General features: G+C 38.6%; 1 protein-coding gene across 4 annotated transcripts in view; it reads left to right on the forward strand.

Annotated features, from left to right (window-relative positions):
* Positions 1–4394: 4394 nt before the first annotated feature.
* UNC13C (unc-13 homolog C) overlaps positions 4395–18501 on the forward strand; it is a 149393-nt gene continuing 135286 nt past the window's right edge. For 2 of the 4 annotated variants that reach the window (XM_026855668.1, XM_026855670.1), the window contains exons 1-3: positions 4400–4962; positions 13276–13311; positions 13835–17063. In XM_026855668.1, coding sequence (XP_026711469.1) covers positions 14096–17063 — 2968 coding nt within the window. In that variant the 5' untranslated portion in view covers positions 4400–4962; positions 13276–13311; positions 13835–14095. Of the gene's footprint in view, positions 4963–13275; positions 13312–13834; positions 17064–18501 lie in introns of all 4 variants that reach the window. The other 2 variants (XR_003399095.1, XM_026855669.1) reach the window with 2 other exon arrangements.

The raw sequence follows: 18501 nt of genomic DNA on the forward strand, positions 1-18501 counted from the left end.
GTATTTGAGGAGACCTTGGATCAAAGAAACTTGAACCCCCAGGTTGAGGGTAACAGTCAGTTCCTCAGCTGGGACTAGAATGCATATGCTGAAGACCTGAGACAGGAACGGTCCCAGAAAGTGTCATGCACTTGCATATTTTAAGGGTTATTTTATCTTGAACCAAGGTGCAGAGAATCAATAGAAATAAATTACTTTTAAGAGGGAATAATAAAAATTGACTTGTGTAACGGGGCAAATGTGAAAAGCGGGCAAATTATGTTACTCTCAGTTCAATTTACTTTCCTGTCAATAGCACCAGTAATAAGTTTAGGTCCCTCGGAAGGAGCCTCGGGGGAGCGGGGCGGTGCCGCGCGTGGCTGCGGCTGAAGGCAGCTGTGCGGTTTCTGTGACAGCTTGACTAAACTTCCTTTCAGATCTCCGCAGTTTCGCACCACCCCAACCTGATTAGCTCAAACTATTATGATTTAAGAACGGATCCATAGAACCACAGACTGGTTTGGGATGGAAGGGACCTTAAAGCCCATCCAGTGCCACCCCCTGCCCCGGGCAGGGACACCGGCCACTAGCCCAGGTTGCCCAAAGCCCCGTCCAACCTGGCCTTGAACCCTGCCGGGGAGGGGGCAGCCACAGCTCCTCTGGGCAGCCTGTGCCAGGGCCTCACCCCCTCACAGGGAAGGATTTCTTGCTGTGTCTAATCTAAATCTACCTTCTTTTAATTGAAACCTGTTACCCCTCGTCCTACCCCTGCACCCCCTGATAACGAGTCCCTCCCCCCGTTCCTGCAGCCCCTTTCAGCCCTGGGGGGCCGCTCTAAGGTCTCCCCGGAGCCTTCTCTCCTCCAGCTGAACCCCCCAACTCTCTCAGCCTGTCCTCACAGGGGGGGCTCCAGCCCCCCGAGCATCCTCGTGGCCTCCTCTGGCCCCGCTCCAGCAGGTCAGTGTCCTTCTGTTGTTGGAGCCCTGGAGCTGAACATGGTACTCCAGATTGGGGTCTCACCAGAGTAGAGGGGAGAATCCCCTCCCTCGCCCTGCTGCCCACACTGCTCTGGGTGCAGCCCAGGACACCGTTGGCTTTCTGGGCTGCCAGCGCACATTGCTGGCTCACGCTCAGTTTTCCATCCACCAACACCCCCAAGTCCTTCTCCTCGGGGCTGCTCTCACTCCACTCCTCCCCCAGCCTGGATTTGTGCTTGGGATTGCCCCGACCCACGGGCAGGACCTTGCCCTTGGCCTTGTTGAACTCCATGAGGTTGGCACGGCCCCACCGCTCCAGCCTGTCCAGGTCCCTCTGGATGGCCCATCCCTGCCCTCAGCGTGTGACCCCCACACACAGCTTGGTGTCGTTGCCAAACTTGCTGAGGGTGCCTCGATCCCACTGTCCATATCCCCAACAAAGATGTTAAACAGCACATGATTGATTTATTTTTACTTGATTGATTTGATTTAAGATTTGACAGTTATTGTCTTTCTTTAGTGAGAAAGAAGAAATATCCATCTCTTAAGCAGACCAGGGAGATGAGGGGTGGGAGAAAGATAACAATTCTGTGACAGCTTTTCTAACTTTCAGGCTGAAATAAATCCATCATGAAATATAAATTACTTCGAAGTTGCATCAATTTATAATTGTCATATTTCCATATAAGTATTAAACACTAAAAATAGTCAAATAATATCTGTAATAGTTATATGTTATTTAACACTGGGTTTTATTATTTATAAATAGCAATGGAAATTAGTGAAATATTTTCACTGGACAGACTTCTATTCCTAAGAATTTCAAAAATCACCTCTGGAAGTCGTGATCTCAGAGCCATGGCAATAGGCATACAGGCTAGCTGTTCCCTTCATAAAGGCTTATAGCTGCCCATTTGGGGTTGGGTTCTTTTGGGGAGGTGGTGTTGGGTTTTGGTGGGGTTTGTTGTTTTCTACATCAAGATACAAGGATTGGCTAGAATTCTCTAACAAATTGCAACATCTCTGTACATGATCTGTGTCTTTCCTTTTCCTTCTGTATGTGGGAGTTATATCTTCAGCGCTGTGTTTGTGAGGCGCAGTAGTGAATCCGTGTGAACCCTCAAAGGTGTGGTGCTTTACTGCCAGCTTCATCAAGCACGTGAGGTTACTGGCAAGTAACCACGAAAATGCAAATGGTCCGTGTGTGCAGACTGCTCCTTTGTGCTACTTTATGGAAGGCTGACATGGTTGCCTTTTCAAGATGCACAGTAGTTTCATACAGGTCATTGGCTCACAGGTATCTCTGGGTTACCAGAACTGTGAGGATTTTACCTACTGTACAGGTGAAAACCTCTGCTCATATATTTACTATTGAAAGTTCTCATCATCATATCCATGTGGGGATCATGTGAACAGAGATGCAACATAAATTTCTTGAGAAGATGAACTTGGGTAACTCCTGTTGCAGGTATGTATTTATACATGCAGCTGGATTCTTGACTGGCCACTGTCATTATGAGCAAAGTCAGAGTATTGCTGGCTTGGGCAAGTTCTGCATGGAATTGTAATTCCCGGGTAGATAAATCATAATTAGTTGTGAAGGTCTTTGCATTAATGTTTGGTTTGGTCTTCCTTCTTAAATATCAACTGAATGATACATCTGGTAGAGAAAAATTCCATGCTTGTGCTGAGCCATCAAATAAGTGGCTTCAAACAGAAACATTCAACATCTGGTAATGTAACCGATGAGTATAAACAGGGTCAGTACTTGGGAACTTGCCTCAAGGTAACAACATTAACGTGTTATGAATTAACGTTACCTGCAAACAGTATTTTATTGAGACAAAACTTTTTTTTTTTTTTTGGCAAAACGTTCCCAATATTTACTGTTTTACTGTCTGTACTCTCAAGACCATCTGTTTAGTCTCAATAAAAACCCTATTTATTTCTGTTCTAAGTGCATATCTACTGTGAGTGGCCATGCTTGATTAGGCTGCCTGATTTTTCTTTTTTTTTTTAATCCTTACATGAGCAGTCCTGTTGATTTTGAGAGGCATTATTGTTACATGTCATGTAATTAGGACTCTATCAGTGAGTACTGATATCATTGGAATATTTCCTATCGTGCACTTATATAAAAGTTTCATTGTGGTTTTTGTTGGCATGCAATGTGGCAGATTTGAAGCATCAGTTTAAGTTTAGATAGACTATTAAGTAATTGCCACAGGCTAATAACTACAATAACATTTGAATAATAAAGCAATCATTCATCTGGTTCTTAACTATAAATCTAATTAATGGAGTTTTTATAGGTTGCATTCATTTCAGCGGGACATGGTCTGTATTTTTACAGTGATATACAAAAAAAAAATCCAAAATATTAATTTTCCAATTGTATGTATGAGATTTGAATCTAGAACTGTTCCATTTACAAACTATACTTATAAACCAGCGTATCCCAAGATCGCATTACTAACGGTAATACAAGGATTGTGTGAAGTGAAAGCTACAGCCAATAAGCTTCAAATAAGTATCTCTAGGAATTGTTAAAGACTTCCAAGTGCTGCCTTTTATTTGAGGTATCCTTAATATATTTTTGAACTAAATAACTGAATTACAAGCTTCTGCCTTACCAATGTGTCAGCTATTACCAGAAAATACAAAGTTGTGTTTATTTTGATGCAAGAAGCATACGGAATTTGCGAGCTGAAAACTTCTCTATTTTATATGACCTCTCAGTGCTGCTATTTCCTCAAATTAAAAGGAATAATAGTATACCTGTGGGTTTAGGCATGTACATGTTTTGTGAAACTTTCACGTTGAGGTTATGTGTATACTTTGTATGTAGAATGGTTTTATATAGGATCATTCTGGATGTATTTCTGTAGTTCTTCGTGTGTCAGAGTTTTAAATATATCTTCAGTATAGGTAGGGCTGAACGTGGCCTTACACTATTAAATCAGTTAACATTTTATAAAACACCCTTTGTATTCTGTACAGGATCAGTTACTCCTTGCGTGCACAATAATAATCCATTCTCCTGTTTGAATCCCGTAAACAAATGACTGAGTCCTACTGTCTAGGTATTAATTGGGAGCATACAAAATACTTTTAAGGGAAAACAGAGTGATGTTCCGCTTATTATCTGGAGCATCCTTAAAGAATCATGGAATGATAATAATTATCAATCTATTTAGCAGATTCGTTACTAAAACCCATCAGGTGTTGATGAGAGCAACGCTGAAAGAAATAGCTATACAATTGTTTGGGTCATGTCAGACTGATAAATAAAAGGTGAGGTGAAACGTGGCCCTAGCAAGCACCAGACACTATCTCACACTGTTATCCTTGTGGCCACTGATGCACCTGCCAGCTCTCACGCTGCACTGCATGTGCTGTTTCTGTGAGCAGGGTTTCTCAATAAGCCTCTTCTACTCTCTCTGAGAAGCAGAGGGGCTGCCTTCTACGCAGGAGGGCTGGGGCTATTGCAGCGAATGCTGCATTCGGAAGCAGTGACAGGAGGAACGGCAACGGGTGAAGTTACCAGCACAGAAACCACCAGGATGATTCCTGTGCTCTCATGTTGATATTGTATTTGAGCATGAGTAGGACGCTGGCTCCCCTTCTGCTATTACAGAGGAGAAATAAAGCTGAGCTGCAGAATGAATTAGTAGCTAACAACATGATTACTCTTAGCTGTTAGCACAAGTTGTAGGAGGGGGGGCAGAAAAACAGGAGAGGGAGGAAAAAAAAACCCTGTTTAATGCTGCCTAGGGAATACTGTGGAATTTCGAAGAGATACCGTTGCGGACTGACAGCGTGCCTGATTGCACTTGAGTTGAATTACTGAGAAGCAGCCCCGCGTTGTATTGTACCATTTGTAAGGCTGAAGGAAGAACAGCAAAATAGTAATGGAGTTGTGTACAGTATTTCTGCATAAATGGAAAATAATATAAAGATGGTGGTATGTAATTTCTATTTTATTTTTAAGAAGAATATAAGCCAGGTATGTATCCTCTTTGTATTTTTTATCTAGTCTACGTACATTTTTCGGTTTCCTTTGTTTCCTTTCCTTATTTTCATTCTGAATGTACCTCCCACTGTTCTAGCTAATGCAATGCATTGATTTGTAACTGATTTGCTTTCTAATGCTATAACGTTGAGGAGACTGTCTGAGCTCATGGGCTTAAGAATCAACACTTTGTTGAAAAGTGGGGGGTTTATTTTGTAATATTGGTAAGTTGACAATGTAAGTTGAGTAAGATGGTGTAGTATTTGATTTCACAATGAGTTGGAACATTTTAATCAGTATAAAAAGGTAAATAAAATCATTTAGATACAGGAGGAAAATATACTATGTTTTGCTTATTATCTGCCCGTAGTGTTTTCCTAGTTCATGATAGGATTAGTAATAAATTGAGCTTTATGGATGCTTGTGTATTTCTGGGTCTTGATTAATCTTCAAGATGAACAAACACCCTGTAGCTTTCTTTTGAAGAGGCAGCTTGCCTAGAATACATGCTTGATTCTGTTCCACAGCTAAACCTCTGTGTAAGAATACCCTCTCTCATGTACCTCCCCCAGTCCACAACCTAAAACACCCCCATAGCTATTTAATACTTTTTTGTCCATCCTTTTAGGTTCAGGGAGATAACATTAGTGTTTTGCCTTCTGCAATTCCAGAGGCCAAGTGATAGTAGCTGAAACTAATTTCTTACTATGAGATTGATGGTTCATTTTGCTTTAAGAAGAACTATTATGCAGATACAAAAATCTGACTGTATGTGTTAACCCTCAACTTTCTTTAGGCATCTGGGTCCTATTGCCTTTTTTGTCTTATTAATAATATTTTCTTTCAACTGACTATTGATATTATGTAATAAGTTAAATAGAACATAAAGCTATGTGCCCTTAAACTAAGGACACAAATAGTTGTCATATAATGGGCATGTCTTATAAAAAATAGATTTAAGACATTAAAAATAATTCTCATTTGATTATTCAGTAGTCCTGAAGTCTCTTAAAACATTCTGTTGCATTTCTAATCTGAATGCAGCCCAGTTTTAAGTAAGATTTTTTTTTTTATAACACATTGATACAAAAAGAGTTAATATCAGTTCCAGCATCTTAATAATGATGTTAATCCTTGGCTGACAGGAATTCTTGTGCCTTAAAAGCATTCATTGGTATGACATTATTTAATTGTTTTCTGATGTGGAAATAATCATAAAGTTGTACATATTTTTCACAGTCGGTGATATAATCTCATTTTCTGAACAAAGCTGTTGGTGATTATATAAAATAGATGCCTTTATTTAGTGTAATACACAAATATGATTTGGCAATTAAAAATTTAAGGTTACTTGTTATATTTGAGTGTTCTAAAAACCAGTGCTACTTCTTAGCATATAAATCAACATACTGAGAAAAGTGTTGAGAGAATGCTGTTAAGTCTAAAAGCATTAAGAGCAAAAAGTAGTATTTAAGGCTAAACCATCTTTTATTTATCATAAATTTCTTTTGTAAATGATATTATGATAGAAATTATGCTTAACCATCATCTCCAAGACCTTTAATGTAGAAAGAAGTCACGATGTAATATAAATGAGGGTTTTTTCAATGGAATTTACACAGCCTGAAGAGAGTTGTATAAAGGTTTTCTGTCACTATACCATTTGCTTGATCCTGCAGTGATGTCAGCACAACATTATCATCATAACTATATATTGCTGTGGAAACACTTAGGAAATCACAGGTGAAGTGCTGGGATTCCAGAGTATTACCAAGCAGCAGAAAACTGATAGCTCAGAATATCTCTCAATTCATTGAAGTATCAAGGAAGACTGAAAATTCCAAATTTTCTTTTTACTGTAGTGTTGTGAAAATCTAGGAGGAATGCAGTAGAATACTAGATTCTCTCTTGTGAGACCATTACAGTAAAACAGAAGCTCTGAAGCATAAAAATTCTTTGGCATCTAAGAAGGTTCTTGTACAGGTTTTGTTTTTCTCATCTGTGTCATTCAATTAGGTTGATAGCTCTGAAGCAGATTTTCTTACTTCCCGGTGGAAATCTAAGTATCACTCCATAGTTGTCAGTATATTGAAGCGAAGAAAGCAGAGAATTGTTTCTTATAAATTTTTTTCGTCAAATTTAGAATTACGTTTAATATCTACTGTTGTCATCAATGAATGTCACTTCGGATGTTTAGCAAACACAGCTCCTAGCTGTGTGTGCCTACTCATCCTAGTGTGTGTTGCTGTCAGCAGTAGTTGTAGTGGTTTGTGCTTGTGGCATTTTTCAAATGTAAATGTCACAGATGATTGCTACCATTTACCAAATGAAAACCTCTTTATCAAAACCTGTCCATTTCATACTTTCGTGTTCTAAAAATTTAATAGAATTATTAGTTAACTACGTTTTGGAAGATATTTTAAACATCTTTGTGGGGGAAGGATGGAACCCAGAAAGATTACAAGTAACATTTTGCCCATTTAAATTTGGTGCCTTAATCTAAACATTTCACAGAGGATATTTGTATGTAGTTAAAAAACAAAGTCACCCCAAAAAACAAAGTCACAGCTCTATTATCTCTGTGTTATATAGATGATGTCGTGCACGCGTGGCCACAAACTCCATGGTGGTTTCTGTCCAGAGGAGATCTAATTCAGGGCAGAGAACTGCCCATCCCAAGGCTCAGGCCAGTACAGTCAGATGGTTAAAATTCTATACCTGGAAGAAAATTGAGGGATTTTTATGTATCTTCTGATGGATTTATTATAGAGATTGTTTAAAGTTGCTGAAAAATTTGAAAGGTTAGTATTACCTAGGAGTTTGAATGTACACTTAGTATACTGTAAATGTATCTTCTGCATATGTGTTATGCTTCAGTGTAAATTAAATCACTTGGGCTCTCGGGGCATAATGCTCTAAAAAAACCTCCTTATTAAAAACAGACAAAATTCAGGACAGAGCTGAGATTTGGTCAAATGCATGTTGTTTCTTTCTATTTTTTTAAAGGCATTAAATAGGTTCTGATTATTCAGTACTCTATCCAGTAAATCTTTTGTACGTTTGTGGCAGTCTGACATAATAGCATGCATGTAATAGTCTAACTCATACTCAGAATCTAATATGCCTGGTACTGACTTGGTAATACAATTATCCCCATAGTGTCAGCAAATAACTGTTCCCTCTCTGGGTTTTCCGTTCCTTTTGGAGCCTGCATTTAAAGAGGAATGGACTATTAAGTGGAATTACCTCCAAATCTTAGCAGCTTTCAAAGTGAGAATATTGACTGAAAATAAGTGTATGTAGGACAACGTATATGTACAGCTATAGAGGGAGGGAAAAGGACTCGGGTTCACTATTGCCACCTTCTTTATACACTACTTTCTCTTCTTTGTACTTCTTTTCATTTAAAAAGTTGAGGAAATAACTAGAAACAGTAAGGAAAAAAAAGTTACTACATTTAGCCAAATAGTATTGAAGCTGTGTTCCAAATCATCTGCAGTCTCTTAACTATTGTTAAGTGCATTAATATATTCAAATGCACTATGCTAAGCTCTCCAAATGGAGCACATTTTAACTTCAAGAATCTGTTCAATAGACACTTACATTTAAGTATTAATCTACTATATTGGGCAAATCTCTTCCTTTTATTTTTAGTTCTAGTCCAGGCCATTGTCCTTTAAGGATAATTGCTTCAAACATATTTTTTATATTTTTAATATAAATACCATGCCACGTTTGTTTCTAAAGAAATAAACAGGGTTCTATATGTCTTCAACAATTTTTAGTAGTTCATAAATAATTGATTGCCAACTTTAGCCTCACAGCTGCTGTAACAAGACTTCTCAGAGAAAAATTAATGTTACAAACACACGTAAAGGTGTGGGGGATAGTGTAACTAAAAAAGGGAGAAAAATTATTGCAGAATAATTGTTTATTTTTTTCAACTCATGTCTGTCTTCAACAGTAACTGAGGAAAAATATCTTTGCACAAAAATCCTCTTTTCTCACAGTGTGCTAGCAGTAGGGGAGCAGTGAGGACGACTTTTCTCTCTAGAACTCATCCTAGCTAGCTGGGAATTTACATTTTCTTCGAAGCTGTCCTGAAGACAATATGCATCTGTATATTACACAGTAGTTTAATGGCAAATAACTGTTAAACCACTGAGTTAATTCACTAATATGCAAAGTTCTACATGTGGTTTCTGTTCCAGATGCTGTTCTAAATCACAGTGAGCCCAGGCAGTGTTAAGCATGTGCAGCTATCTGTTGCCATCCTTCAACTCGCTGAAGTTGTATGCTGAAAGAACTAACGAGTCAAGTGAGAGCTATGACTGACCAGTCTTGCATTGTCACTGTGAAAGTTTTCAGTGGGATTCCACAGTGTCCTTGATGAGTGTATGTGCAGGCTCTACATGAGGAGAGCAGCATGCCTTGGGGGTTAAGGCAGTAAGCAGCTTGTCGTCTCTTTTGACTGGGGTTTGAAACGGCAGTTTGTGGTTAGTTGTATTGGTAACATTCCCTGTAAATAGAAAGACAACATGTGTAATGGTGGTTAGATACATTACAAGCAGGATCTGTAAAGAAATATCACCAGTTAAATAAGCAGATAGAGGGAAGTTTCCAACGTATAGTGATGGACAATAGGAACAGCGTTCTAGCCGAAAGGAGAGAGTGCTGATAGCGCTCCCTGTGAATGTTGAGGGGGGTGGTAGGATAGAGCAGAACTCTGCAGGTGAAGACCTGAGGAATTCTTGGAACAAAGAGTAGCCAAAAGACACAGCAGAATTTCTTCCTTGCTGCTGTCCCTGGCTTGGTCAGGGTCTGCAGGCAGCTTATCTGTGTAGATGAGAACCACTTTACCTTGAAAGACTCACCAATAACCCAGATTAAAAATGGCAGCATTAAAGAATACTAGGAAAAATTAATAATATAAAGGAGCAGGTAATTGTTCCAAATTAAGTTCATCTGAATTATGTCATCTGAGCTTGTCCGTGTAATGCTACCGCTGTAGCAAACCAGTGAAGCAGTCTGGAGTACAGGCACTTAGGCTTGTCTAAAGAAAGGTAGCATAGGTTTTGCCCAACAGACATACGGTGATGGTAAGTACAGTTATGTCAGGATAACCTTGTTCCCAGGCGACTGTGAGACTAGGGAAAGACCGTACTTGAGAAATCTATAGATCTGAACTCTAGTTGTTCTGTTACTGATTGCTTATGTTCCTGATAGTAAGAGATCCTCTCTTAGCCTCAGTTTCTGAGGCTCCGAAGTGGATTGTTTACATTTTTTGATTGACAAATAGATGTTTCTGCCTGTAGCCAGTAGTGACTGCTTTGGCGGGAATGCAGAATGGTATTGCTGCAGAAAAAGATGTTTTGGATTTGTTTTGCTTTCCCCTACTGTCTTGGTGTCATGAATGCACAGCTGCCGTGTGCCTTTTTATAGAGGGAGACTACACTTCAGTCCCATCTTCTTCCCTGTCCCCTTCCAGCACACACAGCCCCCCCGTAGTTGATTAATGGTGTAAAGGTTAGGCAGGGCTGTGGTTCTGTCTGTTTCTTTCTGGTTTGAGGGGACAGTCTGCATCCACAAAGCTACCTCTGAATGGAGAGGGCTGCTGCTCTGCAGCTTCCTTTACTGGGATCTGAAGAGGAGCTCAACAGTGACCTAGCTATTCTTTTTTAATACCGTATTCTTTTTTTTTAAGATGATTCAATTTTTCTTTCTTTATCAAAACAGAATGCTGCATTCGATAAAATGAAAAAAATAAAAATCTATGAGGATCTGCTGTTCAGACATGTAACTAAAATACACTGCTTGTATTGTTCAAAAAGCTATCATCCTTAACCCAGCCCAAGCCGCCCCCCACCTACATGACACGTGAGTTTTGCACACGATGCTTACAACTGACAGGTTTTATTTTGACAATGCTTTGTCAGCGGTATCCTTGAAATCAATCCAGATTACTTGTTCCCCATCAAGTGGATTGACAAAAGTCTGTATTCGCACTTGCTATGGGTAAGAAGTTGAAGGAAGCGTCACTGTGTCTGTTCTTTACAAAGGAACCCATTAACAATTTCTTTTATTTCTTTTCTCACAATCCATAATACGCTTCAGCTTCCTGCTCTATAACCATCTAGTTTTAGTAAAGTCTGTATTTTACTGCTGAAGCATTTCAACTGTATTCCTTAGGCTTAGAATGGGTTAACCCCATCTGTGTTCAACTTTATCATATAAATTTATTTAAGTCAATAAACAAGCAGAGTGAAAATAAAAAAATGAGGTCATGATGGTTTATTGGGAGAACTGGATAAACCTAGAAAAGTCACTGAATGACATCTTGTAGCTCATTCACATAATTGACTTACTCCTATGTGCTTCTTAAAAGACAGTTCCTTATTTCCTAGAGTTTTAACTTACACCAATTTAAAACTGTAAGAAAACCCTATGCAAATCTTTACAAAAATAAATGGATGAGACCTATAATGACTTAAAATTTCTTCCATGTGTAGATATACCATTTTAGAAAATGAGTATTTGACAGAGAAATAGTAGACTCTGAACTGATGAACAGATCAGATGACTGTATAGCTGCGACGGAATGGAACTCGCATGAGAGAACATAAATCTGCTCCATTTAGCAGATCTTTGTGTGTTTGTAACAGCACAGCTTTTAATTTATTAAAGGTCTTGTCAGAAACTGGGCTCAAATAAATTGAGTTCTGAATTAGCAGCTATTTATAATACTTTCAGTTATCTCCGATAAAAAGCGTAGGTTAAGCATTGGATAAAACATATATATGGCTGGCTAATAAAAATGTTCCAGATTCCAATGATAATTTCATTATTTCTTGATGTTTTGTAGGCTGAGCCAGTAAACAAGCCTTCTAGCTCGTTTATACATTGTTGGTTTGAAGTCTTTTCAATGAGAAGAATGTCCAAGTCATCTGAATGAGGTTTCTGTAAGAGGGCACTTAAAAAGCTGTGGTTGTGTGGGCAGAGAAGGCGGGCAGCCACACTTCAAATCTTGTTCAATAAATGGTTACAGATATTCAGTGTAAGAGCTGAATGGTAACAAGTGTTTCTGCATCTAGAAACATGCCTTTAATATTGAAAAGTGTCCCAGGATGGTTCCTTCCTCTACTAATATTATGTGAAAACGAGGCAGCCTTGGCTCTAGCAAGAGCCTTGTGATATTCTGAGAGATGCCATTCGCATGCCTTGAACGTTGCATGCAGTCTCATTGAGCGTTCCTTTGCTTGCAAACATCGCTTGCTCTTAATTCACTCAATACTCTGACTTCAGGCATAAGCCTGGAAGTAAAAAGTCACAAGAGCTGTGCTGATGCATATGTGTTAAAAATGTGATTAATGTTCCACAAATATTTCACCTTTTATAAAATAATAGGCAGCAACTTTGAGAAGGATGAAGAACGTTGCCTATTCTTGTTCTGCTTGCTCTTGGGCTGCATCCCAATTTTGTTGTAAGTGGAAAAGTCTATTTACATCCTCTCTTCCAGGATGCCAGAAGCCAACCAGGTTTTTACCAGCTTTGCTTGGGCTCTGTTCAGCATAGTGCGTTTTCTTGGTGCGGTATGAATCAGTACTCGGTGTTTATTATTGATTGTAACCAGAGTATAATAGTAAGGTCGGTGAAAACAAACTCTGTAATGAAAAGACCAGGTTTCGAGGTGTGTGAGCAGATGGTATTTTTTCACACAGTGCCATGCTGTTTGCAGACATGGAGCACAGTCCATGTCCTTTATTCCTCTCAAGACACCACAGAGCAAATTTTAACCCTTTGTATACCCTGTAGCTAAATCAACTTCTTACTCTGCCAAAGAATTTTTAGCTTATTTAGAATCAGAACTTGTCATTTTAATAACTACTTCTTTGTTGGATTTTTTGAGCTATTTGTCTTGGGTTTATTCTGTAGCTATGAGACTGAGGTGAATGATATGCTGTATAAAACAGTACAGTTATATGTTTAAAATGCATTGACTACATATCTGTGGAACACAAGCTTTTGTTTTATGGAATAGAATCTTCCAGATAGCGCATGAAATCTTTTCTTACTCTTCCATATTTTAGATCAAAGTGTTTTCTGGTTGTAATGGCAGCTGGTTTTGTCCTGAGACTTATAAATAATATTTGTTTCTTTCTCTTCCTCTCATTTGTGTGTTCTCTTTCTTCTCATGTTTTGTTGTGGGTTTTTTGGGTTTTTTTCTGTGACCAGAACAATGTACAACTTAGTAACCTGAATGAGAATGTTCCATCAGTTGTCATTATGATTTTCTGTTGTTTTCTATAGGCTTTTTTTTCTTCTTAAAGAAGAGAAACCAAGAAGGTATGCCCACTTTAAGTCCTGGCTTACCATAACATGTGTTACAGTCTGGTGTAAAAAAAAAAAAAAAAAAAAAAACACCCCGATTTGTTGTGCAAAATCCTACCTTGCTCTGAAAGATGAACTGAAAGAGACCTTTCTGCTTCTATTTTACTAGCTAGTAACAATTTGTTCCCCTGTCGTTTTTTTGACCACTGCAGTACATCATATGGGTCTAAATTGAAACGTCATTACTCTGGAAAAAAGCAGACAGCATTAGTACCAAATATCTCAGTTAAAGTCAGGGAATTAAACGGGACAAAGAAGCCTGTAAATAAGTATTTCTTATTCATTTATGTTAAAAATGTTGCCTAGAGCTGCTTTCAGCTTCAATTGTTCATGAAAAATTCTACTCGGACAATTAAGGGGAAAGTATAAACAAATACTTAACTCCTCCGTGTTTCTGTTGTAACCCAGTTAAAACAACATCAATATTATTGAATAAGTTTGTGTGGCAGCCATTGTAATGTCATTCCCTCCTTTTTAGACACTTCAAGAAGCCATGCGCAACAGAGTGAGATTTTGCAAGAGATACAAAACCCCTTCAGGACTTGGTTTCCAACAAGCAGATGTGTGATTTTTTTTTTTATTTTTTTTTTTTTCTTCTGTCAGTGCTACTAGAGCATCAGCACTTTATATATCTGTAGTCTTTGATGAAACATATGCTGATGATCCTGTTGGAGATACAAATACTTGTCTGGATCAAAACTTGTGTTTTGTGGAAACAGTTTAATATAAATTACACTCCATGGTTTCTGCCCTTTTCAAGAGCCTGATCTCATCTTACATATATAAGATTTGCAAAGGAATGTTTACAAAGAAATCGGGACATAGTACAAAAAGGAAAGAGAGTTGTCAGAGCAAAAAGGAACAAGACTTAACTCAGATTGGACAAACAAAGAATCCAAAATTTTCAAATACTTTAAAAAGCACTGTTAAAAAGATTGCCAAGTGCCCATCTGCTCGCAACTTATCAACTGAAGAAGAGGAAAGTAATAGAGAATTTTCACTGTCTCCAACATTCAGTTACAGAGTTGCAATTGCCAATGGACTGCAAAAGCATATTTTTGTAACAAAAAGTAGTAATAATGAAGATATAGTTCCAGATCTGTCTTCAAATGATAGTTCATATTCTGAGTCGTTAAGTGAAGTAAAAAGTAATAGCAAGAAAACCGAATACTTATCACACACAATGCCTGTGAGACGCAACAGAAAAAGCTTAAGCAGCCTTGCCCCATCTGATGGAAGCTCAGATGGAGAACGCACTTTACACACACTGAAGCTGGGGGCTTTACGAAAACTGAGGAAATGGAAGAAGAGCCAAGAATGTGTCTCGTCAGACTCCGAACTAAGTACATGGAAAAAAACATGGGGCTTAAGAAGTAAATCTCTGGACAGAACTGGCCGTCACCAGAAATCAAATACTCTTGAACCTGGCTTTAGTTCTACAGGTTGTATTAGTCAAACCCATGATGTTATGGAAATGATCTTTAAAGAGCTTCAGGGAATAAGTCAAATTGAAACAGAACTCTCTGAATTAAGAGGTCATGTTAACGCTCTGAAACAATCAATTGATGAAATTTCTAGTAGTGTAGAAGTTGTACAAAACGAAATTGAACAATTGCGTACTGGATTTGTACAGTCCAGAAGAGAAACTCGGGACATACACGACTACATTAAGCAGATAGGCCATCCAGGAAACAAAGCAAGTCTTAGATTTCTAAATGTGCCTGAAGAGAGGCTTGAAAAGACTGAAAGCATAGTTTACAAAATATTAATAGATAAAATGGGGTTCTCAGAGGCACAAAGCACTATTAAAATTGAGTTTGCCCAAAGACTGGGGCAACAAAGAGACTGTCCAAATGCAAAGCCCAGGCCCATTCTTGTTTACTTTGAGTCATCACAACAGAGAGATTTGATTTTAAAAAAGTCATATAAACTTAAGGGAACTGGCATTGGAGTTTCTACAGATATATTTTCCCATGACATCAAAGACAGAAGAGAAAGAGGACTACCTTCCTCTCAGACATATGAGAGTATGGATATGAAGCTTTTAACTGCAGAGACAAAAACTAAAATACGTGACTGGGAGTCACCTGACAGTGATAAAGATTTGGAATCAGATATTAATAAGAACAGTTATGCAAAGATATCTAAATCAGCACTTCAAATAAAAACAAGCACTACAAAGGGGAGTATCGAGTCCCCAGATACTAAAGACCTTAACAGAACTGCTGACATCAGCACCTATTCAGATAGAAGAAATTACGGCAATCAGTCGCCAGAATTTGACAACATGGAAAAACAATCGAAGACCTATTATTCAGACACGACTCCTCTATGGCACTTACAGAATGACTTTGCAACACCAAAGCTTAGCCGTTCGGAGTCAGATTTCTCAAAATTGTGTCAGTCTTACTCTGAGGATTTTTCTGAAAATCAGTATTTTTGCAGAACAAATGGCAGTTCGCTATTGTCTTCCTCTGATCGAGAACTTTGGCAGCGCAGGCAAGACGATTCTACAGACTGGTATGGCAGTTCCCAGGAACAGGCGGTTGTCCAAGATATGCAAGAGTACCCAGAGCCAATTGAAGTGGAGAATACAGAAACCATTGATAGCGGAGTAAGCAATGGAGTAATATGTGCATCTGGAGACAGAAGCCACTATAGTGATTCTCAGCTTTCTCTGCAAGATGATTTTTCCCCATGGAAAGACTGGAATCAGTTGGAACAAGGGGCAGATTTGGGCCTAGACTCATCCGCACAGGAAGTTTTTGTGTATGACATGAGCAGCCCTTCAGATCAACAGACAGATTTTGGAAAGTGCCAAAGTTCTGATTTCCAGTATGATACTGAGAGCTACGATTTTACCCTTGATGGTACTTCTCCATCGTGCCCAGGCCTTGATAGCGAGTCACAAAGTCAGTGGACTGGTCAATATGATGATTATCAGGAAACAAACTCTCTTTCCTCATATCAGAATCAAAACAGATTGCCTATGATGTACCGAAGTCAGAGTGAACTACCAAGCGATGACTCGGAAGAAACAGCCCCTAAATCATGGCACAGCCGATTAAGCATAGACCTTTCTGATAAGACTTTCAGCTTTCCTAAATTTGGATCTACACTTCAACGCGCTAAATCGGCTTTAGAAGTAGTCTGGAATAAAAGTACGCAAAGTTTAAGCGGGTATGAAGACAGTGGTTCATCTTTCATGGGAAGGTTTAGAACTTTATCTCAGTCTACGGCAAATGAATCAAGTACAACGCTCGATTCCGATGTTTATGCTGAACCTTATTGCTACAAAGCAGAGTATGAGGAAGACTTAATTGAGCCACATGGTGAGAACGAAACAGACTATGTAGAAGTCATGGAACAAGTCCTCGCTAAGCTAGAAAATAGAACTAATAGTAGTGAAACTAGTGAGCAGGTCCAAGAATGTGAATTGGGGCAGCCTTTATATGAAACTTCCTATGCAATGCCAGCAGAGGAGGAATATGCCACACAGTTGGACAGTGTGGTCAGGGGGGAGATGCTGGAAGCTGAAAGTGACGTGGCTGCTGACATAGAAGTAAGGGAAGATGAAAATCAGAACGTCCCGGAGATGCTTACTGAAACTCCAAAGAAAAAAAGAATTCGACCATCGTTTAAAGAAGCCGCTTTAAAAGCGTACAAGAAACAAATGAGCGATTTGGAGGAGAAGATCCTTGCTGGAGGTAACAGTATTTATTACTGCCTTTAAGTAAAAAATTGTTCGTACTAGAGTTGAACATTAACTTCTGTATGGTACCTGATCCTGCTTCCAGTGGATTTGGTGATAAAAATTCTGCTGAGTCTGCTTTTGTTCATACTGTGAAATAGTCCCATGCATGTCAGAAGGCTAAAATATCACCAGTCAGTCTTGAAGGAATTTTCTGAATGTTTAGTCAAACATATTCGTAAGCAATTTTATTGCTTTAAATTCCAGCAACTTGAAATTAAATTGCATGAGATTTAAATCTTATAAAAAGAACTAAACAGTACACGGTTGTTGGTTTTCCTATAGCTTTATAAATGTATTTACAGGGGTAATCTAGAATGTTCAGATATTACAGTGTTTCCTTTAACGGTTTTCAAGGGGTGGTTGGTTCTATATTCATACACATCAGCAGCGTTTCGCATCCTGTACGCAACTTGTTATGTACTTGTGAGCCTGAAAATCTAAACTGTTGTACTACCAGTACTCCCAGTAAACCCTCAATCAAATAGCCAGTTCCCAAAAAAGGGAAGAGAAGGGTGTGGAGGAGAGAGAAGAATAAGTGGTGGCATCCATGTGTGAAGATGTAGTGGAAAGGAACTTAACTCACAGAGGGTGCTGACACAGATTTATTCTTGAGATCTCTCATTATCTCTAAGATCGATTATCTTCTGTATTAACGGACTTCAAAACAGACAGTCATATACACAACTTTAATACCTCTAGTAATACGCGGATATGGTGATTTTTCAATATGAACATACACTGTAATGCTAACATTGTAATACTGAATGTGCATTTAATTGGGAGCACATAATTGCTGTAGCTAGACAGATGGTAATTGTCACCTTGACTGAATCTTTGCTTTCTTTATCTGCCTTGAAAAAATAATCAGCTGATACGCTCGTTCTAAAGAATTGTGCCGTTAGCCAAAGACTGTATTTAGTAGTAATGAGCATCCAAAGCTTGAACTACCATGAAATTTCTTTTCTACGTGGTCAACTCCTTTTATTATAAAAATAGTCAAGTTGAAACTATGTTACACAAGCAATTCAATATTGCTAATATGAAAGTTTATTTTAAGGTCTGTTTTTACAGTCAGATAATGACACTAGATTGTAGACTGGGCATTTTGCAGATCTTTTTCTGCAGTACTGTGTTGGATACTAGATGGTGTATGTATGAAGAAACAGCTAGCAATAGCTGGTATTTTCAGGGGTTTATGAGGCATGGGAGAGGGGAACCACAGTCTTTTTACCTGGTCATTGTTGTGTGATGGGAATATAAAGGTCTGAGGATCTAATTAAAGAAAGCACACAGGGAAGACCCAAAATAGTGAAACCCAGATTGGTTCCACTATTTGAAGTCTGTGCATTTATATGTATAATTAGATAACATGTGCTGTTAGAAAATGAGAA

The sequence above is a fragment of the Athene cunicularia genome (assembly GCF_003259725.1).
Source record: "Athene cunicularia isolate RWA chromosome 10 unlocalized genomic scaffold, athCun1 chr10_part1, whole genome shotgun sequence".
NCBI classification, from domain to species: domain Eukaryota; kingdom Metazoa; phylum Chordata; class Aves; order Strigiformes; family Strigidae; genus Athene; species Athene cunicularia.